Genomic DNA, 14,575 nt, shown 5'->3' with positions numbered 1-14,575 from the left:
TTGTACTTTTACTCAAGTCTGGGTCCCTAGTACTTTATACATCTCTGATTATGTGTAATCAAACCTCAGAAAAATATAGTTACCAACCAATAGCAGTACATTGTATAATTTAAGTTTAGTTTATTTCAATGTTTGAGATTGAGTTTTATGACGTCTTTGGGGGGCCAAGAAGGAATGAACCTTACACAAAGGGGTGTGCATGCCAAAAATTTTGAGAACCAGTGGTATAATGATTGTAGCCTATTTCAGTATGCATGACTGTGCAAGACGAGTTGTCTAATTATTGTATGATTATGAAAAGCTATTAGGTTCAGTTATTTAAACTGGACAGGCTAGTGCAGTGATATTGCATTTTGTTGCCATTTTGTCTGCACTTTCATTGTTGTGTAATGGCTCGTGTAAAATAGTTTGCATCGTCTAAGTTGCATCAACTGTATTCCGTAGTAGATGATCAGTTCATTCAGTATTATAGGAAATTACCAATATTTGTATTTATTCGTCGTTCTTTACTTTGTAATCTTGTCTGTACTGTGCTGCGAGAGCTTGTGTCACGTATTTTGCTTAGTCAACAAACTTTCGACTAAACGTTACGTTGAACAAGGCAAATAAAGACTTAACAAAACTGGTGTTCTCTCACACCAAAAACTGACAATAGAACCGACTTCTTTCACGTGGGTAGCCACACTATGGCAAAACCTAACGTGCTTGCATCATGGCTTGCATAGAACGTTGCGTTTTAAACCCCGCCCACGGTTCTGCTATGACGTCTCTAAATCCCTATTGGTCGTTTCTGACATCTTACGTTTGGTTGCGGTGCAGAGAACGCCCAACGTGTCCATCGGTGCCGAAGATCTCTGGCAACTCCTTGCAGTGGACTAGTTTGATCAGACCATTTAAATCCACCGGCATTTTAGGCTTTAGCGTCCTCAGCAATGGACAGCATCAAAGACGGGTGGTTCACCGAAACATGCACATTATGGCCTGGCCAAGCGATGAGTCTTCAAGTCGAGGAAGTGTTACATCATAAAAAATCGAAGTTCCAGGATGTGATGGTTTTTAAAAGGTGAGTATTGGTCGCTTAAATAAGCTGGTTTGCAAACCTTTATGTTTTCTGCCAATGAAACAGCATTGGAAACTCTCTGTCCTTACACTTGCAGCCAACAGAGTCTGGACTGATTGGTTTTCTCAGTTCTTCGTGGTGTACGACGTTCAATTCCACGTTGGCTTTAACGTGCGTGGCTTTGGCTCTAAAGGTGTCTTCTCTATGTGGGTGGCTATAGCAGCTAGCCTGCTAACTGCACAACGTTAGCCCTCTGTAGATACAGCGTGCTTGAAATTTGAAAAAGCCGCATTTGTTATAGTTTATTTTATCATATAAAAAATTAACTTGTAAAAACATTAAAATTCTTAAATATAATGCACTGAACAGATTGAGATTTTTAAGCTAATATCAGTTTTAATAAATTACCGACAAGTTAAGAATGCCGATGTTGGTCAATTGTTCACTTATTTAAACCTCTGTCATGTTAATAAATACTGTGTTTTAAACGATCAAAGTTCAAAAACTTGCATTAAATTATAATGGCAAAATCATTTTCACTCAACACGATAGAATGAAAGTCATAAAAGTAAAATACAATAAAAACAAATAAGACAACATGACAACCTTCAGAGGTTTTTGATAACATCTTAAAATATGAACCGCAATGTGTCACATGTGGTTCAATGAATATGTAACGTTAGTAAATGTTTAATCTTTTTTTTTTGTTGCTTTGTCTGTTTTGAAATCTAATAAACAGCTGAGCTCACAAAACATGCAGCTGTTACCTAATGGTAATGTGATACTGCGGTGATCTGTCTCAATAAAGGCTTGCGTGCAGTGCTGCCTTTCTTTCCTTTATGCGGTGACATATAGTGCATTTGAGTTTCTATATATTTGATTAATTTATTTGCCCTATGGAAATGAATGGAAATCTTTTAAAATGATCCTGGGTTATTAATAATTCCTGCTTTTCTTCATACAGTAAAACATATGGAAATGTGCTAGTTTTGGATGGAGTCATCCAATGCACAGAACGAGATGAATTTTCATATCAAGAAATGATTGCCAATCTGCCTTTGTGCTGCCACCCTTGCCCAAAGAAGGTACTTCTTTTTATTTCCATTTATATACATGAGAAAAAAAACTATCTGTTTTAATAAACTTAAATTAACTTCAATTAAAATCATCTTTTTTTCAGGTTTTGATCATTGGTGGAGGAGATGGTGGTGTACTGAGAGAGGTGGTCAAGCATCCACTGGTGGAGTCCGTTGTTCAGTGTGAAATCGATGAGGTTTTTATTAATTTTTCTTGACAGTCTTGACAGTCCACATATTCCAGATCATAGATATGTATAAAGGCTAGATCAGTGGTTCCCAAACTTTTTCAGCGTGTGGCCCCCCTTGTGTACGGTGTATTCCTTCGCGGCCCCCCAAAGAAAATTTGTGACAAAAATCTGATCGAAAACTCAACATTTTAATAAAAGAACCATTAAATTATACAAAAAAGTAGTTCTTTTGGTTATTAGCCTTATTTTTTTAGGTTTAATTACACAGAATTCATGATAAATTAATGTTTTTCATAAAATGTCATAAAACTGGGGCCCCCCTGGCACCATCTCGCGGCCCCACTGGGGGCCCCGGCCCCCAGTTTGAAAACCACGGGGCTAGATGTCTCGCCCGCGCTGCTGGCCAATTATGTGGAACGTCTGCATTTGGCGGCCATCTTACCGCAGGGTGCTCGCTCCCTCGTAGCATTTAGTTTTAAAGGTGCATGTACTTTTAAATGACTAACTTGCTTAATTTTTTACAGATTTTCAAATGGTTTGGTTTGTTATAATCGTCAAAGATGTACCTATGACACTGCATACTTATACTAAAAAAAAGAAATCATAAATCATGTTAAAGCATCCAGAATTATAGCCACGTTAATAACGTTCGTAAGAAACCAAACCGTTTGAAAATTGGTTGAAAATTCAGCAAGTTATGGTCATTTAAATGTACCTGCACCATTAAACTCAATGCTACACATGAGTGAGCTGTCTGAGGTAAGATGGCCGCCAGGTGATGACGTTAAAGACTCAGCCGTATCACATCTAGCCTTTATACATTTCTATGTTCCAGATAACCAAAACACATGCTGTATTAAGTCCCTCTAGCAGGATACGTATGATGTCGCCTTATACTTCATGCCTTTAACATGCTGATAAATGTCATGCAATATGATTTGTCCCCAGGATGTAATAAACGTCTCCAAAAAGTACCTCCCTGGAATGGCGAAAGGATTCTTCAGCCCCAAGCTCACTCTGCATGTAGGTGATGGCTTTGAGTTTATGAAACAGAATCAGGAAGCCTTTGACGTCATCATCACAGACTCTTCAGATCCTGTCGGTATGCCTGCCCTATGTGTGGCCTTGAAGTTTCTTCTTGCATTGGTAAATAACCCTTTAGCCATTGACTCAAAGAGAAACGTGACGTTCATTTGGGATTGATTTCATTTCACCCTGTCACAGGTCCAGCTGAAAGCTTGTTCAAAGAGTCTTACTATCAGCTCATGAAAACGGCACTTTGCGAGGGAGGAATTCTTTGCTGTCAAGGTTAATATGAGTGCTACTCTTCAAAAAAAGCCTAGTTTATGTATTGAATAGCATGCATTTGACCTGTTTATCAATTTTCATCGAAAATTGACAGGAGAGTGTCAGTGGTTGCATTTGGAACTGATCAAAGAAATGCGGATCTTCTGCAAGACGCTCTTTCCTGTGGTGGACTATGCGTACTGCACCATCCCAACCTATCCAAGTGGGCAAATCGGCTTCATGCTTTGCAGTAAAAATTCGGTAGGCTCCTTTAATTTGATCTGCATTTATTAAGGCACCATTTCAATATTTTACTATGTTCTTACATCAACTTAGACAAATTAATACATACCTATCTTTTTTCAATGTATGCACTTAATCTTTATACAGCGCATTTTTTTAATGTGTTAGGGAAAACATGGAAATGTTTGGTGGCTTCTAAATTCATCCCTGTTTGGATCCTAAGGAATGAATTCTGCTAGGCTAAATGCTAACACATTTACGACATGCTGTAGAAAGATTAAGTGCATGCATTGAAAAAAGAGATGCATGTATTAATTTGTCTAAGTTAGGGGTGTCACGATTCTCCAAATCCTCGATTCGATTACATTTTCGATTCTAAGGTCACGATTCAATTCGATTCTCGATTTTTACATATTTTTTTGAAGACAAAAATGATATGCCATTTTTTATTATTATTATTATTATTATAGTTTCACATTAACATGCACATTGCACAACTCGCATGGGGGTTTGTGGGCTTCACTTAACGCGAGTGCTTGCAGAGAGAGGATTCCTTCTTGCAGGCACATGGACTTAATACGCGCGTCTTGGACTCCTCGCATCTGAAATAAATCCAGCATCATAAGCAGCTGTGCTTCTCTCTGTCTTACGTGCACGCGCTCTCGCATCTGTCCAAAGTGTAAACATAAACTAAAGTAGTAATCCTTATGTATTTGTTCAGTTTTATGCGTTTCATGCGAGCTGAGGCAAAATATCTCCTTTGTTTAAAATATAACCCGCTGCATCTTTTACACATCACTCTCACGCACGTGCAGAGAGAGCTGTGCTCTGTCCAAAGGCAGATCACTAGGTAGTAATCCTGTTTATGATATGCATTTCAAGGAGTTGTAGCATCCCTCGTGTTTAAAATATGATCGCGTTCCGCCGGACCGATGTTTTTAAAGGCATCTCTGAGAGTTTTTGTCCCTCGCTTGGCAAGCCGACCGGACGTGACATGGGGGCGTGGCAGCATCGACGATCCCATTTTTTAATTCGAAGTTCGAAGCTGTGACTTAATTTCGATCGATTTCGATTTAAAATCGAAATCGTGACACCCTTAGTCTAAGTTGAGGTAAGAACATAGTAAAATATTGAAAAACAGTGGTGTTTTCCTTTTTAAAGATATTGGATATTGAGAGTGAGGAGTCACGTGCCGATTTGGGAGGGGTCTGCGCCGGTCGGCCATGATGGTAGGTGACGCTATCAGTTGCCAGGGGCAACTTCACAGAGACGCGATTTCCAGACCTCTTTTAATTTATTATTTCGGAGACGATCTACAAATACGATAAAGAAAATGAATAAAGCAATGCAAAACATAAGGCGAAAGAAAAGAGACCTTACAGGAACAAGCTCACAAACAGCATTGTACTGGCAAAGGTAACTTACGTTTCTTCACTTGCGTTTAGTGTATTGTAATTAAGTTACATTGCATTTAGCAGACACTTTTTGACCAAAATGACAAAGTAATTAACTGCGACGGTTTCTAAACACTAGGTTGTAACGAGACGTTCAAATTGAACGGTTCAATATACACAAACGTTTCCAACACTTTACTTGAAGGGATAAGACTGACATAAAAACCTTCATAATTATTTATGACATGACACATGTCATGAATGAATACAAAGGAGATTTTATGCATGTTTATGACAACTGTAATTAAGTGTCATTCGTTCAGTTATGACATTTTTAAAGCAAATATGCTATTGTTTGAGATGTCTTTGTTATGCATAATGGTGTCTCCATTTCGGTAACCTAAAAACTGTATTCCACTGTTCCAATGTTTTCCATATGTATCGTGTGATGTGCTGGAGTAGTTTTTAACGCAGCAGCTACTGCCAGGCATGGTAAAACAGTGTAGAATTGCGAAAAACCTCATCTACTACCGAGCTAAAAACACACGTAAACAATCATGTTCTGCCGCCGGAATCCTGCCAACATGGCGGAAAGGGGGAGGAGCTCTGTACCATGACGACAACTCCTCACTCTCAATAACAAAATTGACCATCGCTATTACTATTAATAGGGGACAATGAGGCACTGACCAACCTATGCACATGTGCGGTAGCTGAAACAAGGTGTTTTTAGAAAAAATTGAGCTTAAGAAACAAAAGCTATGGTAATGTTGATCTCGGGTTTAATTGTTGCTCAGAAATGTTATTTATTATTTTAAAGATATCTGTCCCATTCAAAAACAGCAGTGGAAAAAAAAATAGACCATTTAAGTGGTCTCTTATTTCAATTATTGGCAACGTTTCTGCCCAATTAATAATCTTAATAAAATGATGTTTTTATTTGCATTTATTTACTGAAAATTGAAATGGGAAAACATGGTCAAAATAACAAAAAAGATGCAGTGTTTTTTTTATCTTCAATACTGCAGAGAAAACAAGTTCAAATTCATTTCTCAACAACAAAATAGAAATGTTTTTACACGTATTTTAGGAAACATAAAAAAATAAAAAAATCCTGCATTTTGGTCACATCACGCTTTTAGTCTTTTACATTTGCTGTTGGTTGACTTTGTCACTCCAAAGGTTTGCTTTTGTTAAAATTCAACAGACACTGGACTGAAATGGTCACAATACATCTAGAAATGATGATTAAAGTCAAAACTAGAATAGTCTTTTATTATTTTCCATGGTTGTAAGACTGTAGTTTTGCATGATTGAAATAACTGCCCGAAGGCTTTGGAAACATGTCCGCCTAGTGGCGTAACTTCCCTAAAGGGTCTTTGGTAGTATGTGGATGATTAATTTATTACTCTGATGTGTTTTCTGCAGAAAACAAATTTCCGTGAACCGTTACGAGAACTAAAGAGAGATGAGATCGAGAGCATGAACCTGAAATATTACAATCCGGAAATCCACCGTGCTGCATTTATCCTTCCAGAATTTGCCAGAAAGGTGAGGCAGTCAGTTTTTCTTTTTTCTTTTTTTTTTTCTTTTTTTTGATGAATTTATACTTTGATACCATTTTCTTTGGTTTCTAATGCTATTCGTATAATGTTTTACGCAGGTACTAAGTGAAGCGTAAATGGATTTGTGGTTTCCATTTTATGTCACGCTGCCTTCTGTGAAAGCAGAATCAGAACTCACTACAGCTGCAGTACTTCTCTCTCCGGATCACTTCTTGGCTTCTGATTGGTCGATGAACTGCAACAAGGGGAAATGCACTCTGTGGGAAATTCCCTATGTGTCTTGTCTCTTCCCATCAGTACTTCTAAACTGTTTTGGTCTCCTTTGACAATACAATGACTTGGCCAGTTCACACTTTCTCAAGTAAACAAAAAGACAATCATGTATGTAATCACAGACATTGCATAGTCTTGGTTTACTTTTTTTCATGTTTTTACATAAAGAGGAGGTAATTCTTTACCATAGCCTTCTTGCTGAGCATTACCTCCTCGTTGTAATAAGAAATAAATTGACAGATGGTTAAGGGTTCTTTAACTTCTGCTGATAGGAATCAACTGTGCATGTCTTTACAAACCCTTTCAAAGGTTTTTAGGTTACTGACAATTGTGCATTTTTATTGATGCGTTGTCATTTGTCAGCAGTAAACAACTACTAATCAAAAATAATAGTAATTTTTTAATTTGGCCCTCAGGTTAACTAAAAATGAATTTATTTGGTACTGAATTTTAAAATGGAGTTGTTATAAATGGTCACTCTAAATCTGTAAACGTTGGTGTTTGTTTTTTTAGGAGATTTGTAGGGTCTGGTTCCCTAGATTTTTTTTCTTTTACGGGAGTCATGTATGCCTGGTGTGCTTTGTATTCAATCTTTCTGAGTGATATGCTATAATGTATTGCACAAATATACTTATGGTCAATGACAGAACAGTTTTGCAGGCTTTTTAAACAAAACTTCAGTGTACTGGAATATATTGTCTTAATATCGAGTATGAATATGGGTTTTAAGCTGTTTTATTTGCTTTAGGTTACAGTGGATTTGTTAATGGCTAATCATGCGTGTGGGTCTTTTAAGGCTAGGCCACACCATTTTGTACTTATTTAGTTGTACTGTATGGATGCTAGGGTTCATCTGTCCTGTTACCATCCATTTCCTGTTCATGGTGTACATTTCATTTTGCCAACAGTTTTGAAATAATAAAAAAGGTCGTGGAATAATTAATAATACTTGTTTTGAGTGTACTTTAAGAGTCGGTAAAGTGCCGTCTTGACCACTAGATGGCGCTCTTGTCTTATCGTAAATTCAAACAGCAACGATTGAAACGTCGGCCGTTTCTCAATCCGAAGTCTACAGCCTCCGGAGGTCGCATATGCAGGCTGCATACGTCATCAAGCTTGGTTTATTAAAGTTAACTGAGCATTACATTCGCAAGTCATAAACATATTACAACAATTATAGATTATCTAAAAATAATAGTCAACTTTATAATTATTAATATTCCGAAATAAGACCGTCTTGATGACGTATGCAGCCTGCAAATGCCACCATTGGTGCCTACGGCCTTCGGATTGAGAAACGGCCGTCGTCGGTTAAGAACAAACAGTGTGAAGAGTATCACGATTAATTCATCAAATAGATTTTTCAGGTAAAACTTAAATATGTCTTATAGAGAAAAGTATCACTGGAGAGTTAAACACAGATGGATAAATCAGATTTTTTTTAACGTTTCTCTTTTGTATAACCGTTTAAGAGTGTCGGTTTTTGTTTTTGGCTATGATTACAAAATCCACGCAAAAACATAGAAACCATAACAGAAATTATTATTTAATGGTTATTGGGAATTCATTGTAACTTACCTCTTTTTTTAACGAAACCACTCATCTCGGTCTTTGCTGGTTATCTGTTGATGGGATGTTTTCTGGCCCAATAAACCAACAGAACTATTAATAACGGAATTAATACTGGAATATTAAGTTAACTAAAACACACTACACATATATTCAGTAATGGTTTTAATAGTGAATACCTCATGGTTCAAATAACTATTAGTGTGCATATGCATAGTTTACGTTTACGCAAATACAAATAAGTCATCGACGTCCTGTTGAGACAACAGGATTATGTAGTTTAATGTATGTTTGAAGTTGCTTTGGAAGGGAACGCTAGATTTGGCATGAATTCTTCAAACGCACTTTATCGGGATTCAGCTGGAGCAGCTCATCTCAACAGTGTTAATCTTGACAGAGCCTCAGGCTCCTGACTCTGTCCGTATCTGTCTGCTGTGAAAAATGTGCTAAAGCAAGAGTATTAGGGCTCCTGGCTACGGGAACTCATTCGGGGTGTGTGTATGCATATCCAAAGAGGAGTCTTTTAGATCCTGTGTGGGTGCCAGAAGCTGACCTGAATGAGAACATGACAGGGGCTCCATAAGTCAATGACAGTCATGCAATTCATGGGGGATTCTTCATCCAGTAATTGCTGGACTTTCTCATTCTGCTTAAATTCAACACACAAAAGAGCATTTTGAGAATAAATGCTGAAAATATAGTACAAAAGCAAACGCTGTAAAAATTACATCTAATCATTAACAAATTAAGATAAACAATTTCAAATTCTTTATGTCAATTTATGAAAAGTCAAAACTTAAAATAGTAGGCTGAATTGACTTGCATAACCAAATTGTTTTAACTTCATGCTTTTTTTTTACAGTGAATGAATAAATGAATGGCTGTCTTGGCCTTCAATGGTTTAAAATGACAGTTCACCCAAAAATACAAATTATTTTATCCTTTACTCAGTCTCATGTTGTTACAAACCTGTATATTTTTTTGTTCTGATGAACACGAAGGAAGATATTTTGAGTAATGTTTGTAACCAAACCATTCATGAGCCCCATTCACTTCTTATTTTTTCCAACTATAGAAGTGAATGGCTCATGATCTGTTTGGTTACAAACATTCCTGTAAATATCTTCATTTGTTATTATCAGAAAAAAGTAATTTATACAGGTTTTAACATGAGAGTGAGTAAAAATTTTCATTTTTGGGTGGACTATCCCTTTAAATTGATAAATTCACAGACTATTATTCTGTATTACACTGTAAAAATGTTAAAGGAATGGTTCACCTAAAAATAAGAGTTTTGTCGTCACCCTCGGGTTGTTGTAAACCTGTATAAATATATTTGTTCTGCTGAATACAACGGAAGATATTTTGAAGAATGTTGATAACCAAGCAGATCTGGGGCACAATTGACTTCCATAGTAGGAAAAAATAATACTATGGAAGTGAATGGTGACATAAAAAATCATGACATATAATAAGAGTTTGAATTCAACAAAACATATTAAATTATACAATGTAAAACTGCCCCTTCCCCGCCAAAGGGGGACCGTCCCCCACTTTGAGAACCACTGCTTTAAGGTTTAATTCAGTGGTTCAGAGTTTGTACTGATTTTAACTTTGGCAGAACAGTTTTAGGGGGCTATTAAAATTAAGTTTTCGATTTTGGTTACGCTTTAGAGTTGTATTTGCTAACATTAGTTAAAGGGAACATATCATGAAAATCTGACTTTTTTCATGTTTAAATGCTATAATTAGGTCCCCAGTGCTTCTATCAACCTAGAAAATGTGAAAAAGATCAACACAGTAACTTAGTTTTGGTAAACCATTCTCCACAAGCATGTGAAAAAATAGGTAATTGAAATTTGTCTCCCTCTGTGATGTCAGAATGGGATAATACCGCCCCTTAATCTGCACTATCCAACCACGGCACTGCCATTTAGTACAGAGATCAGCTCATTTGCATTTAAAAAGACCCCCCTTAAAACGGCACATATTTGCTCACACCTACAAAGTGGCAATTTTAACATTATTTAATAAATTATCTATACGGTATTTTGGGCTAAACCTTCACATATGTACACCAAAAATTTATTTACATCTTAAAAAGTATTGAAATGTCCCATTTAATGTATTCACTTCTAACATAAACTAACATCAAAGTACAATACTTCTAAAGCATTTATTTATTTTAGTTCATGTAAATGTCAGCTATACTAATAAAGTTTTAAAATCAAAGTTGTAATAGATAGCATTAGTTAATGCACACTGAACTAAAATGATCATTTGTATACATATGACATTAACCTGAAATGCTGAAAAACTATATTGCTCAATGTTTGTACGTGTTAGCTAGTGCATTTTCTAATGTTAACCAATACACCCTTATTTGTAAAATGTTACCGATGTTTTACATGTCTGACAATACAGAAAACAAAGCTTAAACCCTATATAGTGTCAATTGTCTATTTAAATACCATGGCCTTGTATACCATTATATCATAAGGTTATGTGTTTATTAGATATACTGGAGCAGCATTGACAATCTCAGTTGCTTTTCACAGCAATGTTTGACTACCATCAGATGTTCTAAAGACTTGAATCTTGTTATTCACTGTGGATCTAATACATCTTTTCTCTTTGAAAACCTTGACGACACTTTCCTCCAGGTGCCAGACAGTTCGATGTCAGTCTGAAAGAGGAGAAGATGTGATTAATTACATGTTGGAACGGAGCAGACCGTCACTTCATACAACATAAAAGGTTAGTTTGATTTTTCTCTAAAAGACACACTGTATTGATATCACAATACCACTGAGTGAACGCATCACATAATTACAGTGTACGTTTGGCTGCCGTACTTCCTCAAATGTGTTTCATTGCTCGGTCGTCACTGCGCTCTGCATAGATATAAATGATAATTAGCGTAAACAATGCGAGAACTTTTCGTAATCACTTCGCGTTGACGGTAAATTCATCATCATTGACGTTTTCTCCCTGCCTCCGCATTGACTGAAATCAGGTGCATTTTTAGAGCTATGACGTGAGCGTGGTGGCGCAGTCCTTCCCACCAGCAGAACGTCTGGTTTGTTGGGGGGTTAACTACTCAGTGCATTTGTTAGTTTGTAAGCCTCCCACCACAGCAACCAGCCCCCCTCCTCTCCACCATCCTCCAACCGCTGCGTCAGTACAGACTGGAAGGAGAGGTATATAAGACTGTGCCACCTGAAGCTCTCCAAGTCTAAGATCTCTCCAGCTTGGCACCAGGAGCTACACTGAATTTCAAAGTTCGAGCATCACTTTACTTCATCACTTCTCGCTTGCCGTTTTGTCAGTATGCAGTTTTTGGCCAGCTTAGTGTCTCTTTTGCTGGTGCTGTACAGTGTCAGAGCTGTGGCTTTGCTTCCAGTGGAGGAAAGAAACCCAGTGCACAGTAGGGTGAGTAGGTGCTTTTTTATCTTTTCATATTTATTTGCATTTTGTTTAATTGATAGTTAGGCAACTATGTGAGTACCAATATCAATAGTATTTGCTTTTTTAATGGACTGATGTACTCTTTTGCATATGTGAGTAGGTTTAAAAAATCTCAAAATTTTCTTTCTTATCAGGAGCTGAGCAAGGAACGCAAAGAGTTGATCCTAAAGCTGATCTCTGGTCTCCTGGATGGAGTAGACAACAACGTGCTGTCCGAAGAGATAGCGCCAGCCCCCTTGGACATGGAGGAGCCCCTGGAGTCCCGTCTGGAGGAAAGGGCCGTCTATAACCGGTTATCACAGCTTCCGCAGCGCGATCGCAAAGCCCCCTGCAAAAACTTCTTCTGGAAGACCTTCACGTCGTGCTAACATCGCTGGCCCAGCAGCGATTCCTCAATTCTCCCTGATGAATGACATGAACTGTGTAGACCTTCACTGTACATATCATCTCCAGTGTCTGAAGAAAGGTCTCTCTGGACTTACTCTGACACAGTCTGTTTGTTAAAGACATTGATGATTATATTTATTTATTTATTGATTGGTTAATTAAGGTATTTATGGACTGTTTTGCTTTTCAGTATTAAAAAAGAATAAAGCATGGTTAAGATATTAGTTTTTTTATTGATGAAGGATGTTTCATTCACTGTGGACAACGTCAGGATCAAAGTATTCGATTATGTTAAACTGACACTGAGGAATAAATGTACAATTGATAGATTGCAGATGATGTATTCATAAATGTATTTCTGAATGAATGGACCTCGCATATGTTAAAGTATCATTTTATGGCATTTGGATGAGCAGTGGTTTACGGACACTTAATACACCAAATGAAAGAATTGACACTTTTTGTGGTGGTTATAATTTTTCCTTGTCATTGAATTATATGTAATTGCAGCTGACGAGAGGATGTGTACGAGGTCATTATTCTGAACTGAATCCTTGCCTAATAATACTGACTGGTAGACAACTAAATATTTTATAGGAGTAGATGCAAGAAGGTGTGGAAAATATATAAATACTTTCAATTCCTTTTCTTGCAAAGCAAACAAAATCTAAATAAGAATTTACAAAAAATGAAATGTGTTTGAGGTATGTTTATCAACTACATTCACATCATATATTATTAATATACATTATATCGATTTTCTTAAATTTTTACTGAAAGATACATTAACCAATATTATGTAAGTGTTATATATTTTGTCTATTCGTATACAATTGCATTTAGTATGCAATCAGTAACATAGACATATATTTATCGTTTATCCAAACTTAGTTTATTGCAAGGTATACATTTTATCAGTATGTGTGTTCCCTAGGATCTAACTCATGATTTTTTGCTCTGCTAATGAGCTACAACTGGCATCAATAAGTCATGATATATAGACTTTTCTAAAATACGGTTATGCAAATTGTCTGCGCAAGTAATGAGATACTTACGTCAAAGCTTTGTAGTTGTTGAATGTGCAACTAGTTGACATGACGCATGTTGAAAATGGAAAAAAATGTGTTGGTGCCATGGCCTATAGGTCTTCCGTTACTATTCCAATGTAATAATAAACATAATTCTATAGAATATTCAATATTATTAAATATAATAATTAACATAATAATTAAAGCTCAAAATATGAAAATAGTTAATACTTTAATAAAAATCAGGAGTGCTGCACAGTACTTCACGGCGGGTTTAAATTATTAATAAACTTTATACTTTAAACTTTAATAAACGTTTAGTTTTGTGCATTTGACAGACACCTTTATCTAAAGCAACTTGCAGTGCTTTCAGTCTATACATTTCTTTTATCATGCACTTTAAAATGTTTTTAGCTGTTTAAAATGTAATTTTTGTTTAATGAAATTGGGCTGGCCAAGTCATTTTAACTTAGTATGTCTACACTTTAACTTATCAGACTAAGTTAAAGGGATAGTTCACTTTAAAATGAAATGTCTGTCATCATTTACTCATCTTAATGTTGTTCTAAACCTGTATGAATTTATTTTTTCTGATGAACACAAAATAAGCTATTTTGAGAAGATATGGTAAACACAAAGCCGATAGTGACCACTGACTTCTATAGTAGAAAAAAATATATATTTTGGAAGTATTGTGATAAATGATGGTAAGCACACAGTAGATGGTCGGTACCCATTAAATTCCATCATATTTTTCAGGTTTATAACAACATGAGGTTGAGTAAATGATGACATAAATTTTATTTTAAAGTGAACTATCCCTTTAAATAATTTCACCTATTAGGAGTTGATAACTTGTACAAACCTAATTTTTTAAGTTAAAGTGTACTTAAAATGTTAAAAATTAGGTTAAAATGCCTTGTGCAGCCTTAAAAACACAAGGCGGCTAAAAACTATTTTAACAGTTAAATGCACTGTAAAAAGTGAAAGCTGGATTAACTTAAAAAAGTACTTCAATTTTCTCACAATTTAAG

General features: G+C 36.2%; 2 protein-coding genes across 2 annotated transcripts; both read left to right on the top strand.

The window, feature by feature from the left end:
* The first annotated feature begins 791 nt into the window (after positions 1-791).
* Positions 792-8,035, top strand: srm (spermidine synthase). Its single transcript, XM_065285594.2, has 8 exons — positions 792-1,063; positions 2,025-2,145; positions 2,241-2,333; positions 3,276-3,429; positions 3,552-3,635; positions 3,730-3,875; positions 6,680-6,802; positions 6,915-8,035. The coding sequence occupies exons 1-8, from the start codon at positions 933-935 to the stop codon at positions 6,930-6,932; spliced, it is 870 nt and encodes a 289-aa protein (XP_065141666.1). The 5' UTR covers positions 792-932; the 3' UTR covers positions 6,933-8,035.
* A 3,843-nt stretch (positions 8,036-11,878) lies between these two features.
* On the top strand, positions 11,879-13,027 carry sst6.1 (somatostatin family member 6.1). The gene is made up of 2 exons (XM_065286667.2): positions 11,879-12,090; positions 12,261-13,027. Exons 1-2 carry the CDS (start codon positions 11,989-11,991, stop codon positions 12,492-12,494), a joined length of 336 nt encoding a protein of 111 aa, XP_065142739.1. The 5' UTR covers positions 11,879-11,988; the 3' UTR covers positions 12,495-13,027.
* The last annotated feature ends 1,548 nt before the right edge of the window (positions 13,028-14,575 follow it).

Source organism: Paramisgurnus dabryanus, chromosome 21 (assembly GCF_030506205.2).
Source record: "Paramisgurnus dabryanus chromosome 21, PD_genome_1.1, whole genome shotgun sequence".
NCBI lineage: Eukaryota > Metazoa > Chordata > Actinopteri > Cypriniformes > Cobitidae > Paramisgurnus > Paramisgurnus dabryanus.
Note: the sequence above shows the minus strand (reverse complement) of the source record. Positions and strands in the feature narration are given on the sequence as shown.